The 23793-nt window shown below is 43.3% G+C and overlaps 3 protein-coding genes across 4 annotated transcripts; all 3 read left to right on the forward strand.

The window, feature by feature from the left end:
• The first annotated feature begins 264 nt into the window (after positions 1 to 264).
• Positions 265 to 1746, forward strand: LOC121719186 (cytosolic phospholipase A2 gamma-like). The gene is made up of 5 exons (XM_042104623.1): positions 265 to 347; positions 481 to 564; positions 681 to 835; positions 1190 to 1355; positions 1490 to 1746. Exons 3-5 carry the CDS (start codon positions 701 to 703, stop codon positions 1693 to 1695), a joined length of 507 nt encoding a protein of 168 aa, XP_041960557.1. The 5' UTR covers positions 265 to 347; positions 481 to 564; positions 681 to 700; the 3' UTR covers positions 1696 to 1746.
• A 4455-nt stretch (positions 1747 to 6201) lies between these two features.
• LOC121719151 lies at positions 6202 to 10348 on the forward strand. The gene is made up of 8 exons (XM_042104575.1): positions 6202 to 6456; positions 6862 to 7621; positions 7910 to 8105; positions 8386 to 8491; positions 8742 to 8977; positions 9174 to 9332; positions 9731 to 9856; positions 10014 to 10348. The coding sequence occupies exons 1-8, from the start codon at positions 6337 to 6339 to the stop codon at positions 10024 to 10026; spliced, it is 1716 nt and encodes a 571-aa protein (XP_041960509.1). The 5' UTR covers positions 6202 to 6336; the 3' UTR covers positions 10027 to 10348.
• A 7068-nt stretch (positions 10349 to 17416) lies between these two features.
• On the forward strand, positions 17417 to 21510 carry LOC121719150. 2 transcript variants are annotated; one of them, XM_042104572.1, is made up of 8 exons: positions 17417 to 17674; positions 18088 to 18853; positions 19140 to 19335; positions 19616 to 19721; positions 19978 to 20213; positions 20410 to 20568; positions 20964 to 21089; positions 21248 to 21510. In XM_042104572.1, exons 1-8 carry the CDS (start codon positions 17555 to 17557, stop codon positions 21258 to 21260), a joined length of 1722 nt encoding a protein of 573 aa, XP_041960506.1. In that variant the 5' UTR covers positions 17417 to 17554; the 3' UTR covers positions 21261 to 21510. The 2 variants fall into 2 exon arrangements, with proteins under 2 accessions (XP_041960506.1, XP_041960507.1); XM_042104573.1 differs by lacking the exon at positions 17417 to 17674 and having other exon boundaries at positions 18079 to 18853.
• The last annotated feature ends 2283 nt before the right edge of the window (positions 21511 to 23793 follow it).

The following is a 23793-nucleotide window of genomic DNA, read 5'->3' on the forward strand; positions in this document are numbered from 1 at the left end:
GGACCACAATGTGAATTAGAATTGAGCTACGTTGTACTTTTGTGAAAGCTAGATGTCGAAAGAAAACACATCGTTTCAGCCATCTTGAATATTCTTCCAGTTACTTTTATCTAGACTCCACAGGTGTAATGATTATATTTAAGGGATTCATAGACTTCTCTGCTGCCATCTAGAGGACTATGGGAAATTCAGCCCCACGCTCCTTGAACTGGATTATGAGATGTGGACAGACATGAATGACCAGGAGAAAAAAAAAAAGCACATGGAGAATATCTTTGAAGAACTCATAGGATCATCTGAGCAGTGGGGCCAGGAGTTGAACAAGTTTAACGACATTGTAACTGATGGTAAGACTTCTGTTAGAATGTTCAAACAGAGAATTAGGGGTTAACATAAAGCAAATCTGAATCTGATATACAGTAGCACTACGATGAGTAATCCATTTGATAGCACTGACCCTGACTCATTTTTCCCTTTCAGTGTGGTGGGTCATTAAACACATCTTGCCATTATTCTATAAATGGCAATTTGGAAACGTGGCTAATTTCCTCAACCAATTCCACGGTAACAGTCCTCCACACTGAATCATTTCAGAGGAGCATTTTCAAAAGAGATCATGTAAAATTCTATCTTTATCAACATTGTGTGCTTACACTACTGGGGTTACTGGTTATGTGCAGACCCCAAGGTTCCAGAGGACATGAGCAAGAAGGATGTGATGCACCTGATAGATGCTGGGCTCTTCCTGAACTCTCCGTATCCATCCGTGCTGAGAGAGGCGAGGGATGTGGACATCATATTGTCCTTTGACTTCAGTATGGATGATCCCTTTGGTGTAAGGAAAAATCCCTATCCCTGCATACGCGATACCAGTGCAATCATCTCAGTACATGAACAGCAAATATATGATGTACCTATTGAACAACTGCACATCATCCCAATTTGAGATTATAATCCTCTACTGTGATTCCCTGATGTATCGAAGATCATACTGATATTTTACTTCCTTTAAGAAGGTTAAATTATGTAAAACTACAAATAAACATCCTTAAATTATTTGTGATAGGCTAGTGATTGTAAGAACAATACAGGATGAATACTGTATTGTGTTGAATAACGTTTTCCTCCACTTCATCACTTGTGTTCTGAGTTCAGTTATATCCATGCTGATGTGTATGTTTGTGTTCAGACATTGAAGGAGGCCAGTGACTATGCAGCCGCCAACAAAAGGCCTTTCCCCAAAATAGACTTCGCAAAATTGCACCCAGACCACCCAGACTCCTTCTATGTTTTTGAGGAAGAGGGCAAGCCAACTATAATCCACATCCCCCTCTTCAACATCGATAATTGTGAAAGTGAGTGGAATGTTAATATTGTCATATTTTTCCGTATTCCTATTTTTTAAACATGTTACCTACTCTGTCTCCTTCTCTGAACTCTACTCTCACATTTCCATTCTCTTCATGGCTTCCTCATGCCAACCCTACAGATGAATCCACCATTACAGAAGAGTCGAAGGAATACACCACCTTCCAGATGATCTACAGGGACAAAAACAAGATCGACCACCTAGCAGATCTGGCCGCAATGAATGTGAAGATAAACAGAGACGGCATCCTGGAAGAGATACGAAAAACATCTGAGCGACGCAGCAGCGCCATTTGTCAGTTTGTGCAGGATATGCGCTCATGCTGAAACGTGTTTTTAACATGGACGTGTGGCCTTTAGTATGAGCTTCCTTGTGTCTGACTAGATTTATTTAAGATTACAAGTATATTTAAGATTATATTTGTCTTTTTAATTTTCATGACACTGGCAATGTAGGCCTAAATAGACACAAAAATTAATTATTTTTCACTGCCCCATCAGTTGCTACTGAATTTGTTTAACTGTACATTGTGTGATATTCATAATAAAGTTATGGGAGTTTTCCGGGAAATGTAACAGCCACAGGAGAAACAGGTGTTGGCAGGTATGAATGTAATAGAATTCTCTCATTTCGGTATTTCATAAACATGTATGTTATACTTTTTAAAATTATTTTAGAACATAAATGTTTTTTTTCTGTGTGTCATAACTGTTAGGCCTACTAGTTAAAATGATGAATGTCACTACCTATTTTTTTTTTCATAGCCTGACATAGCCAGATTCAATTCTATTCAGAATTTCCCAAATTTATATTGTGGGCGTGGTCAATCCGGACTGGCCTCCAGGCAAATTCTAAAGTGGATGACACCTAAACTAGCAAATATTCTTTGGCCTTAATCTGGATAGATGAACCCTTCTGACAGCTCGTTGCATAGAAGCAGACAATATGGCTTTGCTAGTTCAATAGCCAAGGCTATTATAAGAACTTGTATATAAGCATATAATAAGAAGAATTTGGCTGTGATGTTGGTTTACATTTGTTGATGATAAGTGTGGCATATAAGGCTGAACAAACGTTTTTGCTATTTTTTCAAATATGAGGCATGGAAATGATTGAGTTGTGTTGCACCGACTTAGATTAAAAAATCTAGAAAATATTCTAATTTATCAATATTCCAATATTAGATTCATTCTTGCAAACCTTATTAGAAATAAATTCTTGCTGTCTGTAGTTTTGAGTTAAATATTGCTATACCAGCCACATCTTCTGTGCATGTTCACACTTCACTAGAAGTTAGTTGTATTTCTGGAGAGTGGCAAACCAACAGCATGACTTGGGATATTTGATTGTAATGCAGAACAATGGAAAATGCAGACATTGGTGTTTAAGGAGATTCAAGATTCAAAGATTCAAGGAAGCTTTACTGTCATTCCTACATTTGAGTGTAGGAGCAAAATTTAGTCATGCTAGTGGCTGCACTAGACCCGTTACAGTTTGCATACCAGGAGAAAGTGGGCGTGGACGATGCCATCACTTATTTTCTACACAGGACACATTCCCACCTATAAGGGGAAAAGTGCTGTGAGAATCATGTTCTTTGAATTCTCAAGTGCTTTCAACACCATCCAACCCCTCAGACTGGGAGACAAGCTCTTGCAGATGGGTGTGGATGCTCACCTGGTAACCTGGATTACAGATTACCTGACCGAGCGACCACAGTTCGTCAGACTGAAGAACTCTCTCTCTGACACCTCCAGACCGCTGCGCTCCTCTGACGAACGACGTCTAGCTCTACCACCGGTACGCTCAAGCCAATCCAAACTTTTCTCATCTGTTGTTCCTCGTTGGTGGAACACACTGCCAGTTCCTACAAGGGGAGGGACATCCTTTTCCACTTTCAAAAAACTCCTGAAGACCCAGCTCTTTAGAGAACATCTACTCTCATAGCAACACTTACAACAAGTCTTACTGATCTGTAACTGTTAAAAACAGCACTCACCGACGCACTTATTCTTACTGTACTCTAATGTTTTTTTTAAACTGTCCTAAAATTGTGAGAATTGTTCTAAAACTTACTGTTTACCATGTTGTTAGTCGCTTTGGTTAAAAAGCGTCAGCCAAATGTAATGTAATGTAATGTAATGACACTGATCAGCAGCACCGGAGCGCCACAGGGAACTGTGCCCTCTCCAGTCCTGCTCACCCTGTACACATCTGACTTCTGCTACAACACCGAGTCATGCCACATGCAGAAGTTTTCTGACGATACTGCAATTGTGGGGTGTATCAGGAACGGGCAGGAGGAGGAGTACAGGAGCCTGGTGGAGGACTTTGTGCAATGGTGCAATCATCTTCAACTCAACACTTCAAAGACAAAGGAGATGGTGGTGGATTTCCGCAGGTCTAAGCCCAGTCTGCTACCAGTCCCCATTGATGGGGTCAATGTGGAGGTGGTAAGCACCTACAAGTATCTGGGTCTCCACCTGGACAATAAACTGGACTGGTCAGCCAACACTGATGCTACAAGAAAGGGCAGAGCAGGCTGTACTTCCTGAGGAGGCTGCAGTCCTTCAATGTGTGCAGCAAGCTCCTCAGGATGTTCTACCAGTCTGTTGTTGCCAGCGTCCTCTTCTATGCAGTGGTATGCTGGGGAGGAAGCACAAAGAAGAAGGATGCGGAGGGAATTGACAGGCTGGTAAGGAAAGCTGGCTCTGTAGTGGGAGCTGAACTGGAGTGCATCACTTCAATATCTGACAAAAGGACCCTAAACAAACTGATCAACATCTTGGACAATGAGTGTCACCCACTCCACAGCACTATTGTTAAGCAGAAGAGACTGATCAGCTGGAGACTTCGCTCACTGCCTTGCACAACAGACAGACTGAGGAAGTAATTTGTCGCCAGGGCCATTGAACTGTTCAATGCTTCACTTAAGGGAAGAGGAGAGATAGACTTCTCTGCATAGTCTGTCTGCCTCTTCACCCCCTCCACGTTTGGATACTGTCTGTCAACTAGACACTTTTTACCACTGTCTTTCTGCCTCACTGTTTGCATGCTATATTAGCACATATGCAAAACCCCTCCCTCCATGCCACAGCCGAACTGTGGCCATACTTATACCTTTTCTTAAAATAGTTATATATAGATATATAGACTTATTCTTGCACTGTTGCACTGTTGGACTTACTCATTTGCACGATCACAATGACCACTATCACCATTGCACTATCACCGTGACACTCACTCACACAGAGCACCTTACCTTACCTTACTATGCACAGAGAATCACAGGCTCAGTCCCTGCCTCAGTCATTGCAAGCGCCTCTTGATTGATTAATCACCACAATGTGGATACTGTTTTTAGAATTTATTTAGATTAAATGTTAGTTAGTATAATTTGTATTTTAGTATATTTAGTATATTTTTTATCTTCTACTGTCCTTATTGCTTAGTTGTGTTTTTATATTATATACTTTTAATTACTTTTTCTGCTGTAAGTGAATGTGTGTGTGTTGTCTGTATGCTACTGAGACCTTGAATTTCCCCTGGGGATCAATAAAGTATCTATCTATCTATCTAGTGTATATGTCCTCAATGGTGGGTAGGCTGCAGCTGATGGTCCGCTGAGCTGAGCCTGCTTAACCACATGCTGCAGTGCCCTCCTGTCTGCAGCTTCTATTCCACATAGTACTACAGGAGAAGAGGATGCTCTCCACTCCGCAGTTAATTAACATAGAAGGCATAGGCCTAAATGATGGAACCTCAGTGCTGATCTGACCTAAGGGGTCAACGAGCTCGATAGATGGGAATGGACTCTTAACGTTAGGCCAGTGTCCTATCCTCAGATTCTACGAACATTTGGTGAGATCTGTGATTTTCTTGTTTGCAAAAAAATTGCAAAACGTGGATACAAATATGGATAGTCCTACCCTGATGCAGATTTATGACTCACTCACACCATATGAACTCTACCATGTTTGGATGAAAATTGTGATGAAATGAGGGATGTACTACATGCTCAATAAAAGTTCATATTCTGAACAATACAATAAAGTTTTATTGTGTTAATACAATTATTTGTTACTCGTGTTTGACAACGAGTAACAAATAAGGACAACGAAAACACCATGTCACGTTAATCACAACGTCAATCACCATAATAAAAGATGTGGAAGCTTATTTTTTACCCTTATATCCCACTAGGGCGAGAGAGTACTTAGGTAGCCTATGTGTCTGTCTACTCGCATAACTTCAAAGCCACTGTCCCGATGTAGGCCTACTGCAAATTTGTGAAGGCACCTACCAGAGGCTAACCATATTCCAGTCCTAGCCTACATGATCAGATAATGAAAAAAATCAGATTCTGGAATTTGGTTTTACTTTGATAAAATGTCTGACAGGGGCAATGGGGTCTGCAGTTGCCTGATTGCTCTTGTTCTGTACTTGAGTTTTTGGAATGGAATAATATCTGCTCAGCGTATAGGCCTAATAATTTGCAGGCTATGTTAGGCAGAAATCACTGAACTCAAATCAAAGATGAATTAGCCTTATTAAAGTTGTTGGCCCGACAAGGTCCTTTTTATGAGTCAACATTTACTTAAAATAGCTTAGCTTTCGATCGTTATGGTTATTTATCTATAATAGCGACTGCTGACCAGTTTAAGGCCTAGGCCGATAGGCGACAACTCATTTATTTGCATCTGAACAGTCCAGCTAGGCTACAGTCCAGCAACCATACATGCGTCACAATTATGAGGTCACAATAGCGTTCCTGTCACCCTTTGCGCTGTCACACACTTACTTTTCAGTAGATCCTTCTCGATTTTGTCAAATCAAATTTTGCATAACAATCTACGGTCTTTGACACGGTTTTGTATTTTAAGTTCAAGGCGTTTAATTTCAGTTCATTGTCATTACCAAGTTGGAAATGTAGGCTGGCTACTGTCTGTGAATTAGCTTTAAGTTCAATGGATTCCCAAAGTGTTAAAGGAGAGCTGGATAAAATCCGCGCTCAAAACCAGGAGATAATTACCAAAATGAGGCAGCACCTGAAGAAACAGATGCCTAACAACTGGACCTCTGTGTGTGTGAGTTCCCTCAACAATCTTATTATAGCTGAACATTATGTAAATGTTGTATCCCTTATTTTCTGGTGCCTATAATAAGTTGTGATGAATAACACTTCTAGTGACACACTTTAGAAAGTAATCTTTCAGAAAGTAGAAAGGTTAAAGGTCAAATTTAGTTTGATGACCTAAACTGGTAACCAAAGATTGTCTAGTTATCCGTCTCTGCTGGTAACTAATCTTAAATAATCTTTGGCTCAACCATAATTATGGGTTAGTGGTTACCATAAGAACTATATAAACTTTCAGGGTTCACCACATACAAAATTGCTACGTTTATGGTTTATATAGATACATAATTGTATTACACTTGCATTGATAATGCAGTGTGTGTGTGTGTGTGTGTGTGTGTGTGTGTGTCTGCAGTCTCAGCATCAGCTGTTTCATCCTCATCATCATCCTCATGTTGTGCCTGTGCTGCCGTCAGAACACAATCCCACAATGCTCTGCGGTTCACTGCAGCCGCTCAGAGCCGGTGTAGCGCCTGGCCAGCGCAAGCTGTTGCCCCCTATCAGCCCTGCACCCCCCCAGCAGCAGCGGTCCAGCGCCTCATTCCCCTCCTTGCCCACGATCGCCAAGGTCCAAGACCCGGTCCTGATGCAGCTGTTGGTTGGTGACAGATTCCCCTCTGCAGCTCCCAAACCAGGTGCCCTGCGATCCCTAGGCAGGAAGAAGTTGACAGGCCTTGATCGCGCTCACCCACTAAAGTCACTCCATCATGACAGAGCCCCGAATGGCGTTGCTACTGGCAGCATGGCACCTGCTCCACCTGAGGAAACAGGAGAAAGCCAGAACAAGCCAAACAAGATCAGGGCCAGGCGCTGTGCCAGAGCTGTCCAGCATGACCGAAACCATGACAGCGATGGTCAAGCTGAAGCCCAGGACGTGGGGTGCATGCAGGAGCCCCTTAGAGTCACTGAGGAGGTCAGACTCACTGATCTCCATTGCAACAGTGTCCTCAAACACGTCTCAGATGGCAGAGGCAGCTCCACTCCACCTATTGCCTCTGCTGTCCCTGTCCCCCCAGAGACAGCTAAACCCCAGGCAACCTGTCAGAGACAGTTCATCAGCAGACTGCCCCGCTTCAAGAAAACAACATCACTCAGTGTGGCCACTGCTGTGACAGGTGAGTAGTGAAGTTAGGAAAGTTAGGTACACACCCCTACCCCATCTCACACACACACTCAGTCACTCAGTATTGTCTCATATAGCTTTGGTTGTAACATGAAAATAATCTACAAATGGGCATGAGGTGTTCAATATAAAGAGATTACTGAGCAGCACATACAGAACACATTATACAGTTATAACACAGCTTACTTACACAGTGCAGTTATTACATAATTATGTATAGTAATAATTTGCCAGTGTAGACAGGATGTCAGACAAACACATTTGACCTTTAACCTCCCAGAGCAAAAGTCCGTGGAGTCTCTGGCAGGGAAGGAGGAAGTGAGGGAGCAGGTGAAGAAGAGGAGAGTGATAGTGGAGAAGCAGACAAGCAGCACCCAGCAGACCAGGGAGCTCCCAGAGCTTGCCAAACTGCCCCCTGTGTCCTGCCCTGAGCAGGCCATCCTGCAGGCCTTCAGGCTGCTCAGAGACGACGACTGGTGGGAGTAAACAGTAGCTAAAATAGGCTAGGCTAACACATCTAAGGCCTTTATTTATTTACAGGCCTTTAGCTGTGATATTGTAGGTTACATTAACATATTGACTTCAGACAGATGATAGGCTTTCAGCTAAGATCATAGAGTCTAGACATGATGACATATGTGTGTTAGAAGAATATGTTCCTTCATTGAAGATAGCCTGCCCTATGCTAGGGCTATATGCTAAAGTCAAGTCTATGTATCCTCATGTTTCTCTGAGTTGAGTGTGTTTTCTCTTTAGGGAGCAGAAGATCGAGGCCCTGAACTCCATCAGGTCTCTGTCCCAGCACCACGCTGAGGTGCTGCTGCCCAGGCTGCATGATGTGTGTCTGGCTGTCTACCGCGAGGTCAGAGGCTCTCTGCTGGAAAACAAGCTGGAGCTCATGATGCATTTGTTCTGTTTCAGACTAGAGAGAAAATGTGTATTTAAATGACTTTTGATGCTATATATAGTTCAATAAGTTTACATTCTTAATGCCACTACAATCTATAATCATACTGGGCATTCACTTTTGTGAACAGAATACAGCTGTAATTTTATTATATATTTTAAGTCAGAGTGGTAACCTATCATTCTGCATCACCCCTCCCACCCAGGTGAAGAACCTGCGCTCAATGGTGTCCCGAGTTGCCATGGTGACGCTGGCCCACCTGCACGCTCACCTGGGGCGAGCTATGGACGCAGAGGCCGAGGGCACAGCCCAGACGCTGCTCCCTAAAGCTGGAGAGGCCAGTGGCTTCATCAGGGAGGACATGGAGCTGGCACTGGGGTACATGGTGCTCAACGTCACCCCCTCTCGCAGCATGAACGCCCTCATCAACACAGGACTCAGGTGAGGGGAAAGAGAATCTTGGTGACCCTGCACTTCAGACTCTCTCCTTGTATACTGGTTCTTTGTGCTACAGTTTTACTGGTCCTCAACCAGTTCTCTCTGTTACATGGTTCTCTTTTTCACCTGGTTCTCCTGGCTCTTTGGTTTGTTGTCTCCTCTGGTTCTCTTGGTTTGTCATGGTTCTCTACTTTCTTAGGCACCGTAATGCGGCCGTGAGGAAGACCACTGCTCAGTTCCTGGAGAGACTGGCAGAGGTCATGGGGGCATCCCGCGTCCTGTCTGGCAAAAAGGACTTGACTGACCGGTTTATCCATTCCATCAGCTGCCTGGCCATTGACAGTGCACAGGAAGTCAGGTGGGAGTGCTATTTTTTGTTTCTAAATTAACCAATCAGCTACCAAATCAAAACAATCAGCTCTCCAAATCATTAATAAATGGTCAGTGCAGTGGACTTGAAATTGTGTGTTTACCACAATTAGAATGAAGTAGTTAGTGGAAAAATGTTTACGTCCAGGACCATACACTGTATGTTTTGTACATACTGTAAATAGAATATGAATGAATGAGCGTCAAACGTAATGCAACGACAGTAGACACACCATTCTCCCTATTAAAAAGTCATAGTGGCATCAGAATCTGTTTTGAATGCTATTATAAGGTACAACTACTACATAATGTTACTATAATGCGGCCATTTTTTATGACTATTATGTCCTCATCAATGAGTGTTGATGTATTTTGTGTCTGAAACAGGACCCATGCCCGTAACACCCTGGCATTCCTGGCTTCACATCCTAACCTTATCAAGATGGTGGACAGGTTCGCCCCTCAGAGAGACCAAGTCACTGTCAAGGACGTTATCAACAAATGCCAGAAAAGGTGGGTGCAAAACATTAGTGGACACCATGAACATTAAACATTTATATTTTACATCATTATCTATCAGTGTGATAATGTATCAGTTGTTTTTATTAAACCTGAGAGAATACAGAGGGGATATACCTGGTAAAGTGTTTTTTTTTTTTTTCTCCTGCAGAAATTTGCATTAAAGTAAACATCCAAGTCAGAAGACTGCAACAATTGATTTTGGATTACAAACAAATCTTCAAATGTGGCATATGAGGTGCTGAGACCAGGCCTATGAAAAGCAAAAAGCGCCCAGATTTAAATGTGGCCATAATCTCCATCTCGCCGCCGATCCAAAGAAAGAAGGAATTTTGGCAGCTGCAAAGGATCGCCTCCACCAATACCAAGCTCCTTCTGCCCCAACTATTTCACTCTCAAGACACCCCACCTCCCGCCACACACACACACACAGACACAGTACTACAGTATTCCATCATCCTTTGTCCTACAAATTAAAAATAAAGGGTGAAAAAAACACAAGTGTATGTATTTGTCTCTATTGCCTCAAGATTGCTAATAATAAACGTTGTAACAATAAACTTTATTGGTCCAATAAAGTTCAAGGTGTTTCCCTAGTGTCAGACTGTCAGTGGCAAGTTTTATTCTGACGTTCTGAGGTGACATAGTGGTTGCACTTTGACCCCATTTACCACTGACCTTGACTGAATGCTGACAATTACTTTACAGTGTAAAACATATATCTCAGATACATCAATGTCTGTATGTAACCCCTTCTTAACGGGTGTGTGCACAGGCACTATTACAATACATAAACAATTAATTAAATGGCGCAAACAGGATCCTGAAGGTCTCAGCGGTGGAATGGTGAGCTGGCTGAGATTCCTGAATACCAGTAGGCTAACAATTACAGACAATAAATTCAATTGAATAGCGCGGTGCCTCCACTGTAAAAATACTACACTTACCGTATAGCTCGTGTATAGTGTATTCCTACAGAATTTAAATAATCAATGTGAAAATAATAAGACTAGTGGTGAAGGTAGTTAAATGAATTGCCAATACACCCTGGATATAAAGAAATATAATAATTAAATATTTATTTGATAATAGCCACGTCGTGGACGTGACAACCCAAAAGCTGACAAATGTCAGGGAGCGAACAATTCACTCAAGGGGAAAACCGAACGTTAACGTTCAGACAGTAAGGCTAAATACACTGTTAGCTTAAGCTAAACAGTTCCCAGTGTGAAAGACAGACAACAATACAATATACATATCATTCAATCACAAGAATATACCAATCACAACAGTATTATTAATCATCTATAATCAAATAAAACCCCAACCCCCCCAAGCGCTGGCCGTTGGAGCTCGGTGGTGCACAGGACGGCAGCTCTCTGAGCTGCAGGCAGGACAGCAACCGCTGAACGGCTCTCCAACTCGCCGGTGATCCAAGCAGAGACGAGAACGTGTGTGTGTGTCAGTGTAAGTGCAGTTGACGTTACTCACGACCGATCACTCAGAACCGGGAGATCCCGCTCAGTCCTGACACAGAGGAATCGGAGGCAGCTATGTCCCAGCTAGCCGAGGATGCGACTCCGGTGGAGGATATTGCTGCAGTCAGCCTGCAGTGCACACCTCAACAGCAGCAGCGGGTAGTTGGCGGTTGGCACTCCGGTGGGCTCAGCACCGGAGACAAAACGCAGTCGTCCTTAGGAGGTCTGGCTCCGGTGGGCCCAGCACCGAAGCACAAATCGAGTCCGTCTCCGAAGGAGAATGCAACAGGAACTAGCTAGCAGGTCAGCTACCCAGGTCAGGATAGCTTCACCTATAGCACTCATAGATATATGAATAGCACTGAACAAATAGCTAGCTAGACAAATAATAGCAGACCGGTAACTTAAAAGAGAAGGGGTAAGCAAGTACGATGCGCTGATGTTACGGAGTAAGTGGGCCTATGAACTTGTCCAATGGTCTCCACAAACTACAGGCAGCAAAGTATCCTCTCTCTCTCCAGTGCAAACCCGGACCGTGACTGATGAGCCTTCCCCTCTCTGAGGAGATGGAACCTTCACATTCCCTGCGATTTCGCGGGCATAAACAAATAACAAATAATCATTGGCTGCTTAAACAATTCAAATAAAAGCAAAACAAACAAAGACATTTGATTGGTTCACACACAGAATGTAGTAAATCACAGTAGTAAGTAAGTTACAAAGCATTCTGGTACATGGAGTAAATACAGTACAGGTTATTAAATTGTCAGCTTTTACAGGTGCTTACACTCTCCCCCCACCAAACAAACAGCATGCCCCCATGCTGGGACACATACAGTATAAGGTGAAAAGGAAAACAAAGGTAACAAACAAACAAACAAATTAATAAACAAAGTCAAGGAACAAATAAACTAGTTTAAAAACCAGCTATGGGTGCGATGGCATTCTTGTACGGCATAAGAAATGGCCTGTGTGCACCTGTGCTACAAAGAGCCTGTGGAGAACACCACCAGGCATGAGAAGACTGCCCTGATGCTAGACGTGATGCTACTAGTGTGTGCTTGCTCTGCACTCCCAGTTTGCCATAAGTCAAATGATCAGTAGGCCTCCTTTCCCTATGTGACCTACGCACTACAAGGGGCACTGATTCTGAGGGAGCTGCAACCGTAGTTGAGGGACCATCAGGATAGCTACCATCCTGGCCTGCAGCTGCTACGTCTTCTATTACTTCAAGGGACCTGTATGGAGAGATGGGGAGTGCAGTGTTGAGGGGAGATGCGACTACATCATTAGGTGTGTGCACTAACCTAGGGCCTCTAAGTGGGGTGGAGACACACGGCGCAGTGGAATCTGGTATAGGCTGACGGACCTGTGTGCTAGTACTCAGAGGAGCGTTTTCCACTGCATCCTCAGCAAAACAGCCATATTCCGAATCGGAATCAGAAGAGCTAAGTTGTCTAAGATCTTCGGTAGGCAACACTTCAGAGACACCAACCCTACGATTCTCCTTATCCCTTCTATGCCTCACAGCTCTTGGGCACGGAGCTGGAGAAGTATCAGCCACGGGGCCCAATCTCACCTCCTGTCCCAACGGCAAAATATGGTTGCGGTGCATCACCTTGATGGGTCCTTTACCATCCACGGGCCTCAACCTGTACACAGGGAGGTCAGAAAGCTGACTGTCCACTACATATGGACAAGAACTCCACCTATCTGCCAATTTCTGCTTCCCTTTCAAACCAAGGTTCCGAATCAACACCCGATCCCCAGGACTCAGGCTATGATAGCGGACTTTCTGGTCATAACGCTCCTTATTGCTCTGGTTCATCCTATCCGCCGAGGCTTGGGCTAGCTGGTAAGCAGCTTGCAACTCCTCTTTCATCTTTGTCACATACCTCAAATGTGACGCAGATGACGTGTCATTAGACGAAACACCAAAACAGATATCAACAGGGAGTCGAGCTTCCCTACCAAACATCAAAAAATAAGGTGAGTACCCTGTTGCCTCATTGGGTGTGCAATTATATGCATGCACCAGATGCACAATGTGTTGGCTCCATTGGGACTTTTGCTGAGACTCAAGGGTGCCCAACATATCCAGCAAAGTCCTATTGAACCTCTCCGGTTGAGGGTCACCCTGTGGATGGTAAGGGGACGTCCTAGACTTCTTAACACCCAACATAGTCAACATCTCAGTCACCAGTCTACTCTCAAAATCCCTACCCTGGTCTGAGTGAATGCGGGTGGGCAAGCCGTAATGTATAAAATACTTCTCCCACAGAGTCTTCGCCACAGTAACAGCTGTCTGGTCCTTTGTGGGAAAGGCTTGTGCATACCGAGTGAAGTGGTCGGTGACAACCAGCACATTACAAACATTCCGAGAGTCAGGCTCAATCGAAAGAAAGTCAATGCACACCAGATCCAAGGGTCCAGAACTCTGTATGTGGGAAAGTAGAGCAGCTCTCTGAGGCAGCGTTTTCCGCTTGATGCAGCGTTCACAGGTCTTACAGTGTTTCTCAACATCCAGCTTCATACGGGGCCAGTAAAATCTGTCACGTACCAAGCTATACGACTTATCAAAACCCAAGTGGCCAATGTCGTCATGCAGCAACTTAAAAACAAGACTGTGAAACTGCTTAGGCAGCACCAATTGCCTTACACACTGGTCACCCTGCTTAATGGTCCTATACAACAACCCTTTGTTGAGGGACAGCTTTATCCACTCCCTTTTCAATACCTTCATGTCTGGGTGCCTAGTCTGGATACTGTTGGCAGGTTTCTTCAGACTAATCGCTTGCCAGACCTCTCCTATACAAGGATCACTCCTCTGGGCCTCTTGAAGCTCACCAGGACTGAAAGTAGGAAGCTGGTCAGTGGCTACTGTAGCAGCATGACAGTACACCGTAGGGATGGCTGACTTATGACTACCGATCTGATCAACCACACACGGAAAAGAGGGACAACCTGCTCTCTGCATGGATATAACTTGACAAATCGCTCTCACACCAGGCGCTGGAATTTCTTGCCACTCATCATATAGATCTTGAAGATGTATTTAAAAGACCACAAAAATCTGCATGGGCAAATTGAGTGAAGTTTCCTCTTTTTACTGGGTGTGTATGCACAGACTAGCATGTATATGTGTAGACCATGTATGTAGAATACAGTGAAGAGTTAGTAAAATATTGTACATTCAAGAAACACTTTTAAGTTTTGTACTGTACATCCTCAAGAAAGTTTTACCGAAGTACAGTACCATCAACATGTGAGGCAAAAAAATGCCCATAAAGACCCTCCTGTTACGACTCGCATTATGTGTGGCCCAATTACGATGATTGTTTTTGAATCAGTAGATGTTCCTCTCTCCAGCAACAGTAAAACCATCCACCAAAGCCACTGCACATGTAAGATAATGCCTCATAAAAATGACCAAAATTTAGAGATATGAAAATTCTGCTTTCAGTGGTTCTGATAACCCTACACCCTCTTAATGTCAATGCTTCATCTTCAACTTTTGGTCTGTAAAACTAGGGAACCCAGACTCTATGGAAATATAAAAGTTATTTTCATATCTTTATATTAGAATTATCAGGGAACTGTAGCCATTGCAATTTCAGTAATTTTTAGCCATAAATTGCCTGATTTTCGAGGGTCTCCAGGGGGGCCCCCAGAACTCAGTAATGAAATATAGCTTGAGGGTTTTAATCATATGGCTGTCCATAGTTCCACATACCTCTCACACATACAAAGTATGAGCCGATTTGGCCGACCCCCATCTTCCAACCTCTGCCTGGTTTTCTCATCCAATGACTCTTAAGTACAATAATCAAGTAAATGTTCTTAGTTACTGTTCACCCCTGGTGGCTAGGAAGATGGTGAAGTAACTAGTTTCAGAAAGGGACACACAGACAGGAGACAATAATGCAGGGTGGGCCATCATGGTAGTGCACTTTGGAGAATGAGAGGTGGAAATTCCAATTCCAATTATTGGAGATGCAGTGGTCAGAATATGCATAGACCCAAATATGTATGGTGGGCAAATGGATGAAGAGTCTCAGTCTGAGTCTAAAATTAATATTGAGATGAGCTTAAACTAAACAGGACATGTTCCCCCTGTGAGACATTTATGAGAAAAGATTGGTCAGCGTTTGACAACTGAATATTCCATTAGACTCAAGACCTACTGTAGGATGAGATCTCTCTCCTCCTATGCCTGCCTCTTTTATGAACATTTCTCCCTACATCCACCAGGTGGCAGGCTTACTGGAAGCCAGCAATTTATATGCCGTCTACACCGACCACAGAGACAGGACCTGGTTTCCTCTTCCACCAGAGAAGATTGATAAGAGAGCAATTCCTCAGCAACAGGGATGGACACTATGTATGATACATGTATTTAACATACATATTTCAAATACAAAATACTATTTTACAATTTGTATTTTATTGGGTTGAAAGAAATGGCTTCATATTTTGTTTTAAAATAGTTGTGTATTTTTGTAATTTAAATTAATGGCAAATATTCTTGGTAAAACCAATATGTGGTGACATCATAAAAGTGCAAAACAATGAATGCAATTCATTAATTCATATTGAGATTCAGGAAGATGATCCAGTGCGTGTAGGTATCATCAGTGCATAAGTAACGTGTAGGTTGCTCATACACACACCCCCTCTCTCACACCAACCTCAAGTGTCTTGAGAACTTTACCCATCAGTTCCCATGAGAACTTTAATCAGCAGAACACATGGAAACCATTTGTCGTCAGTTTAACCCCATTTGTCCACACAAATACCCAGTTAGTTAAAAACCAGCCAATAGGGTCCTACCTGATCAACAGCTTTACAAGGGAGCGTACCTGTTCCCTGGGTCCTATGTTCCCTGGTTCCTATGTTCCCTGTGCATGTTCACACTTCACTAGAAGTTAGTTGTATTTCTGGAGAGTGGCAAAACAACAGCATGACTTGGGATATTTGATTGTGTTGATGGAAAATGCAGACATTGGTGTTCAAGGAGATTCAAGATTCAAAGATTCAAGGAAGCTTTATTGTCATTCCTACATTTACATGTAGGAGCGAAATTTAGTCCTGCTAGTGTATATGTCCTCAATGTTGGGTAGGCTGCAGCCGATGGTCCGCTGAGCTGAGCCTGCTTAACCACATGCTGCAGTGCCCTCCTGTCTGCAGCTTCTATTCCACATAGTAATACAGGCGAAGAGGACACTCTCCACTCCGCAGTTAATTAACATAGAAGGCATAGGCCTAAATGATGGAACCCCAGTGATGATCTGACCTAAGGGGTCAATGCAATGCTTAATAAAAGTTAATATTCTGAACAATACAATAAAGTTTTATTGTGTCAATACAATTATTTGTTACTCGTGTTTGACAACGAGTAACAAATAAGGACAACGAAAACACCATGTCACGTGAATCACCACGTCAATCACCATAATAAAAGATGTGGAAGCTTATTTTTTACCGTTATCTCCCACTAGGGCGAGAGAGTACTTAGGTAGCCTATGTGTCTGTCTACTCGCATAACTTCAAAGCCACTGTCCCGATGTAGGCCTACTGCAAATTTGTGAAGGCACCTACCAGAGGCTAACCATATTCCGGTCCTAGCCTACATGATCAGATAATGAAAAAAAATCAGATTCTGGAATTTGGTTTTACTTTGATAAAATGTCTGACAGGGGCAATGGGGTCTGCAGTTGCCTCAGCGTATAGGCCTAATAATTTGCAGGCTATGTTAGGCAGAAATCACTGAACTCAAATCAAAGATGAATTAGCCTTATTAAAGTTGTTGGCCCGACAAGGTCCTTTTTATGAGTCAACATTTACTTAAAATAGCTTAGCTTTCGATCGTTATGGTTATTTATCTATAATAGCGACTGCTGACCAGTTTAAGGCCTAGGCCGATAGGCGACAACTCATTTATTTGCATCTGAACAGTCCAGCTAGGCTACAGTCCAGCAACCATACATGCGTCACAATTATGAGGTCACAATAGCGTTCCTGTCACCCTTGGCGCTGTCACACACTTACTTTTCAGTAGATCCTTTTCGATTTTGTCAAATCAAATTTTGCATAACAATCTACGGTCTTTGACACGGTTTTGTATTTTAAGTTCAAGGCGTTTAATTTCAGTTCATTGTCATTACCAAGTTGGAAATGTAGGCTGGCTACTGTCTGTGAATTAGCTTTAAGTTCAATGGATTCCCAAAGTGTTAAAGGAGAGCTGGATAAAATCCGCGCTCAAAACCAGGAGATAATTACCAAAATGCGGCAGCACCTGGTGAAACAGATGCCTAACAACTGGACCTCTGTGTGTGTGAGTTCCCTCAACAATCTTATTATAGCTGAACATTATGTAAATGTTGTATCCCTTATTTTCTGGTGCCTGTAATAAGTTGTGATAAATAACACTTCTAGTGACACACTTTAGAAAGTAATCTTTCAGAAAGTAGAAAGGTTAAAGGTCAAATTTAGTTTGATGACCTAAACTGGTAACCAAAGATTGTCTAGTTACCCGTCTGCTGGTAACTAATCTTAAATAATCTTTGGCTCAACCATAATTATGGGTTAGTGGTTACCATAAGAACTATATAAACTTTCCAGGATCACCACATACAAAATTGCTACGTTTATGGTTTATATAGATACATAATTGTATTACACTTGCATTGATAATGCAGTGTGTGTGTGTGTGTGTGTGTGTGTGTGTGTGTGTGTGTGTGTCTGCAGTCTCAGCATCAGCTGTTTCATCCTCATCATCATCCTCATGTTGTGCCTGTGCTGCCGTCAGAACACAATCCCACAATGCTCTGCGGTTCACTGCAGCCGCTCAGAGCCGGTGTAGCGCCTGGCCAGCGCAAGCTGTTGCCCCCTATCAGCCCTGCACCCCCCCAGCAGCAGCAGCAGCGGTCCAGCGCCTCATTCCCCTCCTTGCCCACGATCGCCAAGGTCCAAGACCCGGTCCTGATGCAGCTGTTGGTTGGTGACAGATTCCCCTCTGCAGCTCCCAAACGAGGTGCCCTGCGATCCCTAGGCAGGAAGAAGTTGACAGGCCTTGATCGCGCTCACCCACTAAAGTCACTCCATCATGACAGAGCCCCGAGTGGCGTTGCTACTGGCAGCATGGCACCTGCTCCACCTGAGGAAACAGGAGAAAGCCAGAACAAGCCAAACAAGATCAGGGCCAGGCGCTGTGCCAGAGCTGTCCAGCATGACCGAAACCATGACAGCGATGGTCAAGCTGAAGCCCAGGACGTGGGGTGCATGCAGGAGCCCCTTAGAGTCACTGAGGAGGTCAGACTCACTGATCTCCGTTGCAACAGTGTCCTCAAACACGTCTCAGATGGCAGAGGCAGCTCCACTCCACCTATTGCCTCCACTGTCCCTGCCCCCCCAGAGACAGCTAAACCCCAGGCAACCTGTCAGAGACAGTTCATCAGCAGACTGCCCCGCTTCAAGAAAACAACATCACTCAGTGTGGCCACTGCTGTGACAGGTGAGTAGTGAAGTTAGGAGAGTTAGGTACACACCCCTACCCCATCTCACACACACACTCAGTCACTCAGTATTGTCTCATATAGCTTTGGTTGTAACATGAAAATAATCTACAAATGGGCATGAGGTGTTCAATATAAAGAGATTACTGAGCAGCACATACAGAACACATTATACAGTTATAACACAGCTTACTTACACAGTGCAGTTTACATAATTATGTATAGTAATAGTTTGCCAGTGTAGACAGGATGTCAGACAAACACATTTGACCTTTAACCTCCCAGAGCAAAAGTCCATGGAGTCTCTGGCAGGGAAGGAGGAAGTGAGGGAGCAGGTGAAGAAGAAGAGAGTGATAGTGGAGAAGCAGACAAGCAGCACCCAGCAGACCAGGGAGCTCCCAGAGCTGGCCAAACTGCCCCCTGTGTCCTGCCCTGAGCAGGCCATCCTGCAGGCCTTCAGGCTGCTCAGAGACGACGACTGGTGGGAGTAAACAGTAGCTAAAATAGGCTAGGCTAACACATCTAAGGCCTTTATTTATTTACAGGCCTTTAGCTGTGATATTGTAGGTTACATTAACATATTGACTTCAGACAGATGATAGGCTTTCAGCTAAGATCATAGAGTCTAGACATGATGACATATGTGTGTTAGAAGAATATGTTCCTTCATTGAAGATAGCCTGCCCTATGCTAGGGCTATATGCTAAAGTCAAGTCTATGTATCCTCATGTTTCTCTGAGTTGAGTGTGTTTTCTCTTTAGGGAGCAGAAGATCGAGGCCCTGACCTCCATCAGGTCTCTGTCCCAGCACCACGCTGAGGTGCTGCTGCCCAGGCTGCATGATGTGTGTCTGGCCGTCTACCGCGAGGTCAGAGGCTCTCTGCTGAAAAACAAGCTGGAGCTCATGATGCATTTGTTGTGTTTCAGACCAGATAGAGAATGTCTATTCAAATGACTTAATGATGCTATACATAGTTCAATGAGTTTACATTTCTTAATGCCACTACAATCTATAATCATACTGGGCATTCACTTTTGTGAACAGAACACACAGCTGTAACTCTATTCTAGATATTTCAAGTCAGAGTGGTAACCTATCATTCTGCATCACCCCTCCCACCCAGGTGAAGAACCTGCGCTCAATGGTGTCCCGAGTTGCCATGGTGACGCTGGCCCACCTGCACGCTCACCTGGGGCGAGCTATGGACGCAGAGGCCGAGGGCACAGCCCAGACGCTGCTGCCTAAAGCTGGAGAGGCCAGCGGCTTCATCAGGGAGGACATGGAGCTGGCACTGGGGTACATGGTGCTCAACGTCACCCCCTCTCGCAGCATGAACGCCTTCATCAACACAGGACTCAGGTGAGGGGAAAGAGAATCTTGGTGACCCTGCACTTCAGACTCTCTCCTTGTATACTGGTTCTTTGTGCTACAGTTTTACTGGTCCTCAACCAGTTCTCTCTGTTACATGGTTCTCTTTTTCACCTGGTTCTCCTGGCTCTGTGGTTCGTTGTCTCCTCTGGTTCTCTTGGTTTGTCATGGTTCTCTACTTTCTTAGGCACCGTAATGCGGCCGTGAGGAAGACCACTGCTCAGTTCCTGGAGATACTGGCAGAGGTCATGGGGGCATCCCACGTCCTGTCTGGCAAAAAGGACTTGACTGACCGGTTTATCCATTCCATCAGCTGCCTGGCCATTGACAGTGCACAGGAAGTCAGGTGGGAGTGCTATTTTTTGTTTCTAAATTAACCAATCAGCTACCAAATCAAAACAATCAGCTCTCGAAATCATTAATAAATGGTCAGTGCAGTGGACTTGAAATTGTGTGTTTACCACAATTAGAATGAAGTAGTTAGTGGAAAAATGTTTATGTCCAGGAAACACTGTATGTTTTGTACATACTGTACATAGAATATGAATGAATGAGCGTCAAACGTAATGCAACTACAGTAGACACACCATTCTCCCTATTAAAAAGTCACAGTGGCATCAGAATCTGTTTTGAATGCTAGTATAAGGTACAACTACTACATAATGTTACTATAATGCGGCCATTTTTTATGACTATTATGTCCTCATAAATGAGTGTTGATGTATTTTGTGTCTGAAACAGGACCCATGCCCGTAACACCCTGGCATTCCTGGCTTCACATCCTAACCTTATCAAGATGGTGGACAGGTTCGCCCCTCAGAGAGACCAAGTCACTGTCAAGGACGTTATCAACAAATGCCAGAAAAGGTGGGTGCAAAACATTAGTGGACACCATGAACATTAAACATTTATATTTTACATCATTATCTATCAGTGTGATAATGTATCAGTTGTTTTTATTAAACCTGAGAGAATACAGAGGGGATATACCTGGTAAAGTGTTTTTTTTTTTTTTTCTCCTGCAGAAATTTGCATTAAAGTAAACATCCAAGTCAGAAGACTGCAACAATTGATTTTGGATTACAAACAAATCTTCAAATGTGGCATATGAGGTGCTGAGACCAGGCCTATGAAAAGCAAAAAGCGCCCAGATTTAAATGTGGCCATAATCTCCATCTCGCCGCCGATCCAAAGAAAGAAGGAATTCTGGCAGCTGCAAAGGATCGCCTCCACCAATACCAAGCTCCTTCTGCCCCAACTATTTCACTCTCAAGACACCCCACCTCCCGCCACACACACACACACACACACACACACACACAGTACTACAGTATTCCATCATCCTTTGTCCTACAAATTAAAAATAAAGGGTGAAAAAAACACAAGTGTATGTATTTGTCTCTATTGCCTCAAGATTGCTAATAATAAACGTTGCAACAATAAACTTTATTGGTCCAATAAAGTTCAAGGTGTTTCCCTAGTGTCAGACTGTCAGTGGCAAGTTTTATTCTGACGTTCTGAGGTGACATAGTGGTTGCACTTTGACCCCATTTACCACTGACCTTGACTGAATGCTGACAATTACTTTACAGTGTAAAACATATATCTCAGATACATCAATGTCTGTATATAGATCTTGAAGATGTATTTAAAAGACCACAAAAATCTGCATGGGCAAATTGAATGAAGTTTCCTCTTTTTACTGAGTGTGTATGCACAGACTTGCATGTATATGTGTAGACCATGTATGTAGAATACAGTGAAGAGTTAGTAAAATATTGTACATTCAAGAAACACTTTTAAGTTTTGTACTGTACATCATAGACATAATATACATAGACGCCGCATCGACCGCTGCTCCCTACTAGCGCTGACGAGATTTGGAGCCGCCATCTTGGACCGGTCATCCACTCCACTCAGTGTAATCTGTTTGGCCGGTGCAATGAGCTGTCAGCACACTTAATTAATCATATCTCACTGAATACCGAACAGATTTTCACGCGGTTTTTTTGCTGCAAAGGTCATACATGTAGCTATGATACAGGCCACATTGTTCGAAAATACAAAATACAACCAATAGTACGGTAATGTTAAATCTTACTTGTGAAAAGTAAATCCCCCGAGTATGGTCCGCCGATTTGAGCAGGAACATGTTGCACAGTGCTGTCATCTTGTGTTTTCTGCTGCAACGCAATGAGGAGTATGACCGGTCCAAGATGGCGGCCGCATTTCTTGTTTCCAGCAGCCAATGCGGCGTCTATGTATATTATGTCTATGCTGTACATCCTCAAGAAAGTTTTACAGAAGCACAGTACCATCAACATGTGAGGCAAAAAAATGCCCATAAAGACCCTCCTGTTACGACTCGCATTATGTGTGGCCCAATTACGATGATTGTTTTTGAATCAGTAGATGTTCCTCTCTCCAGCAACAGTAAAACCATCCACCAAAGCCACTGCACATGTAAGATAATGCCTCTGATAACCCTACACCCTCTTAATGTCAATGCTTCATCTTCAACTTTTGGTCTGTAAAACTAGGGAACCCAGACTCTATGGAAATATAAAAGTTATTTTCATATCTTTATATTAGAATTATCAGGGAACTGTAGCCATTGCAATTTCAGTAATATTTAGCCATAAATTGCCTAATTTTCGAGGGTCTCCAGGGGGGCTGGTGGCTAGGAAGATGGTGAAGTAACTAGTTTCAGAAAGGGACACACACACAGGAGACAATAATGCAGGGTGGGCCATCATGGTAGTGCACTTTGGAGAATGAGAGGTGGAAATTCCAATTCCAATTATTGGAGATGCAGTGGTCAGAATATGCATAGACCCAACTAAACAGGACATGTTCCCCCTGTGAGACATTTATGAGAAAAGATTGGTCAGCGTTTGACAACTGAATATTCCATTAGACTCAAGAAGACTTACTGTAGGATGAGATCTCTCTCCTCCTATGCCTGCCTCTTTTATGAACATTTCTCCCTACATCCACCAGGTGGCAGAGAAGGCTTACTGGAAGCCAGCAATTTATATGCCGTCTACACAGACCACAGAGACAGGACCTGGTTTCCTCTTCCACCAGAGAAGATTGATAAGAGAGCAATTCCTCAGCAACAGGGATGGACACTATGTATGATACATGTATTTAACATACATATTTCAAATACAAAATACTATTTTACAATTTGTATTTTATTGGGTTGAAAGAAATGGCTTCATATTTTGTTTTAAAATAGTTGTGTATTTTTGTAATTTAAATTAATGGCAAATATTCTTGGTAAAACCAATATGTGGTGACATCATAAAAGTGCAAAACAATGAATGCAATTCATTAATTCATATTGAGATTCAGGAAGATGATCCAGTGCGTGTAGGTATCATCAGTGCATAAGTAACGTGTAGGTTGCTCATACACACACCCCCTCTCTCACACCAACCTCAAGTGTCTTGAGAACTTTACCCATCAGTTCCCATGAGAACTTTAATCAGCAGAACACATGGAAACCATTTGTCGTCAGTTTAACCCCATTTGTCCACACAAATACCCAGTTAGTTAAAAACCAGCC

The sequence above is a fragment of the Alosa sapidissima genome, chromosome 9 (assembly GCF_018492685.1).
Source record: "Alosa sapidissima isolate fAloSap1 chromosome 9, fAloSap1.pri, whole genome shotgun sequence".
Classification (NCBI taxonomy): Eukaryota; Metazoa; Chordata; class Actinopteri; order Clupeiformes; family Clupeidae; genus Alosa; species Alosa sapidissima.

What these genes read in the sequence shown, in the direction of transcription:
- LOC121719186 (XM_042104623.1), top strand. Translation starts at nt 701, where the DNA reads ATGAGCAAGAAGGATGTGATGCACCTGATAGATGCTGGGCTCTTCCTG. An exon ending in GTATGGATGATCCCTTTGGT is followed by an intron (nt 836 to 1,189) that starts GTAAGGAAAAAT and finishes GTTTGTGTTCAG; the next exon opens with ACATTGAAGGAGGCCAGTGA. An exon ending in CAACATCGATAATTGTGAAA is followed by an intron (nt 1,356 to 1,489) that starts GTGAGTGGAATG and finishes CCAACCCTACAG; the next exon opens with ATGAATCCACCATTACAGAA.
- LOC121719151 (XM_042104575.1), top strand. Translation starts at nt 6,337, where the DNA reads ATGGATTCCCAAAGTGTTAAAGGAGAGCTGGATAAAATCCGCGCTCAA. An exon ending in CTGCTCAGAGACGACGACTG is followed by an intron (nt 8,106 to 8,385) that starts GTGGGAGTAAAC and finishes TTTTCTCTTTAG; the next exon opens with GGAGCAGAAGATCGAGGCCC. An exon ending in CTCATCAACACAGGACTCAG is followed by an intron (nt 8,978 to 9,173) that starts GTGAGGGGAAAG and finishes CTACTTTCTTAG; the next exon opens with GCACCGTAATGCGGCCGTGA.
- LOC121719150 (XM_042104572.1), top strand. Translation starts at nt 17,555, where the DNA reads ATGGATTCCCAAAGTGTTAAAGGAGAGCTGGATAAAATCCGCGCTCAA. An exon ending in ACAACTGGACCTCTGTGTGT is followed by an intron (nt 17,675 to 18,087) that starts GTGAGTTCCCTC and finishes GTGTGTCTGCAG; the next exon opens with TCTCAGCATCAGCTGTTTCA. An exon ending in GACAGTGCACAGGAAGTCAG is followed by an intron (nt 20,569 to 20,963) that starts GTGGGAGTGCTA and finishes TGTCTGAAACAG; the next exon opens with GACCCATGCCCGTAACACCC.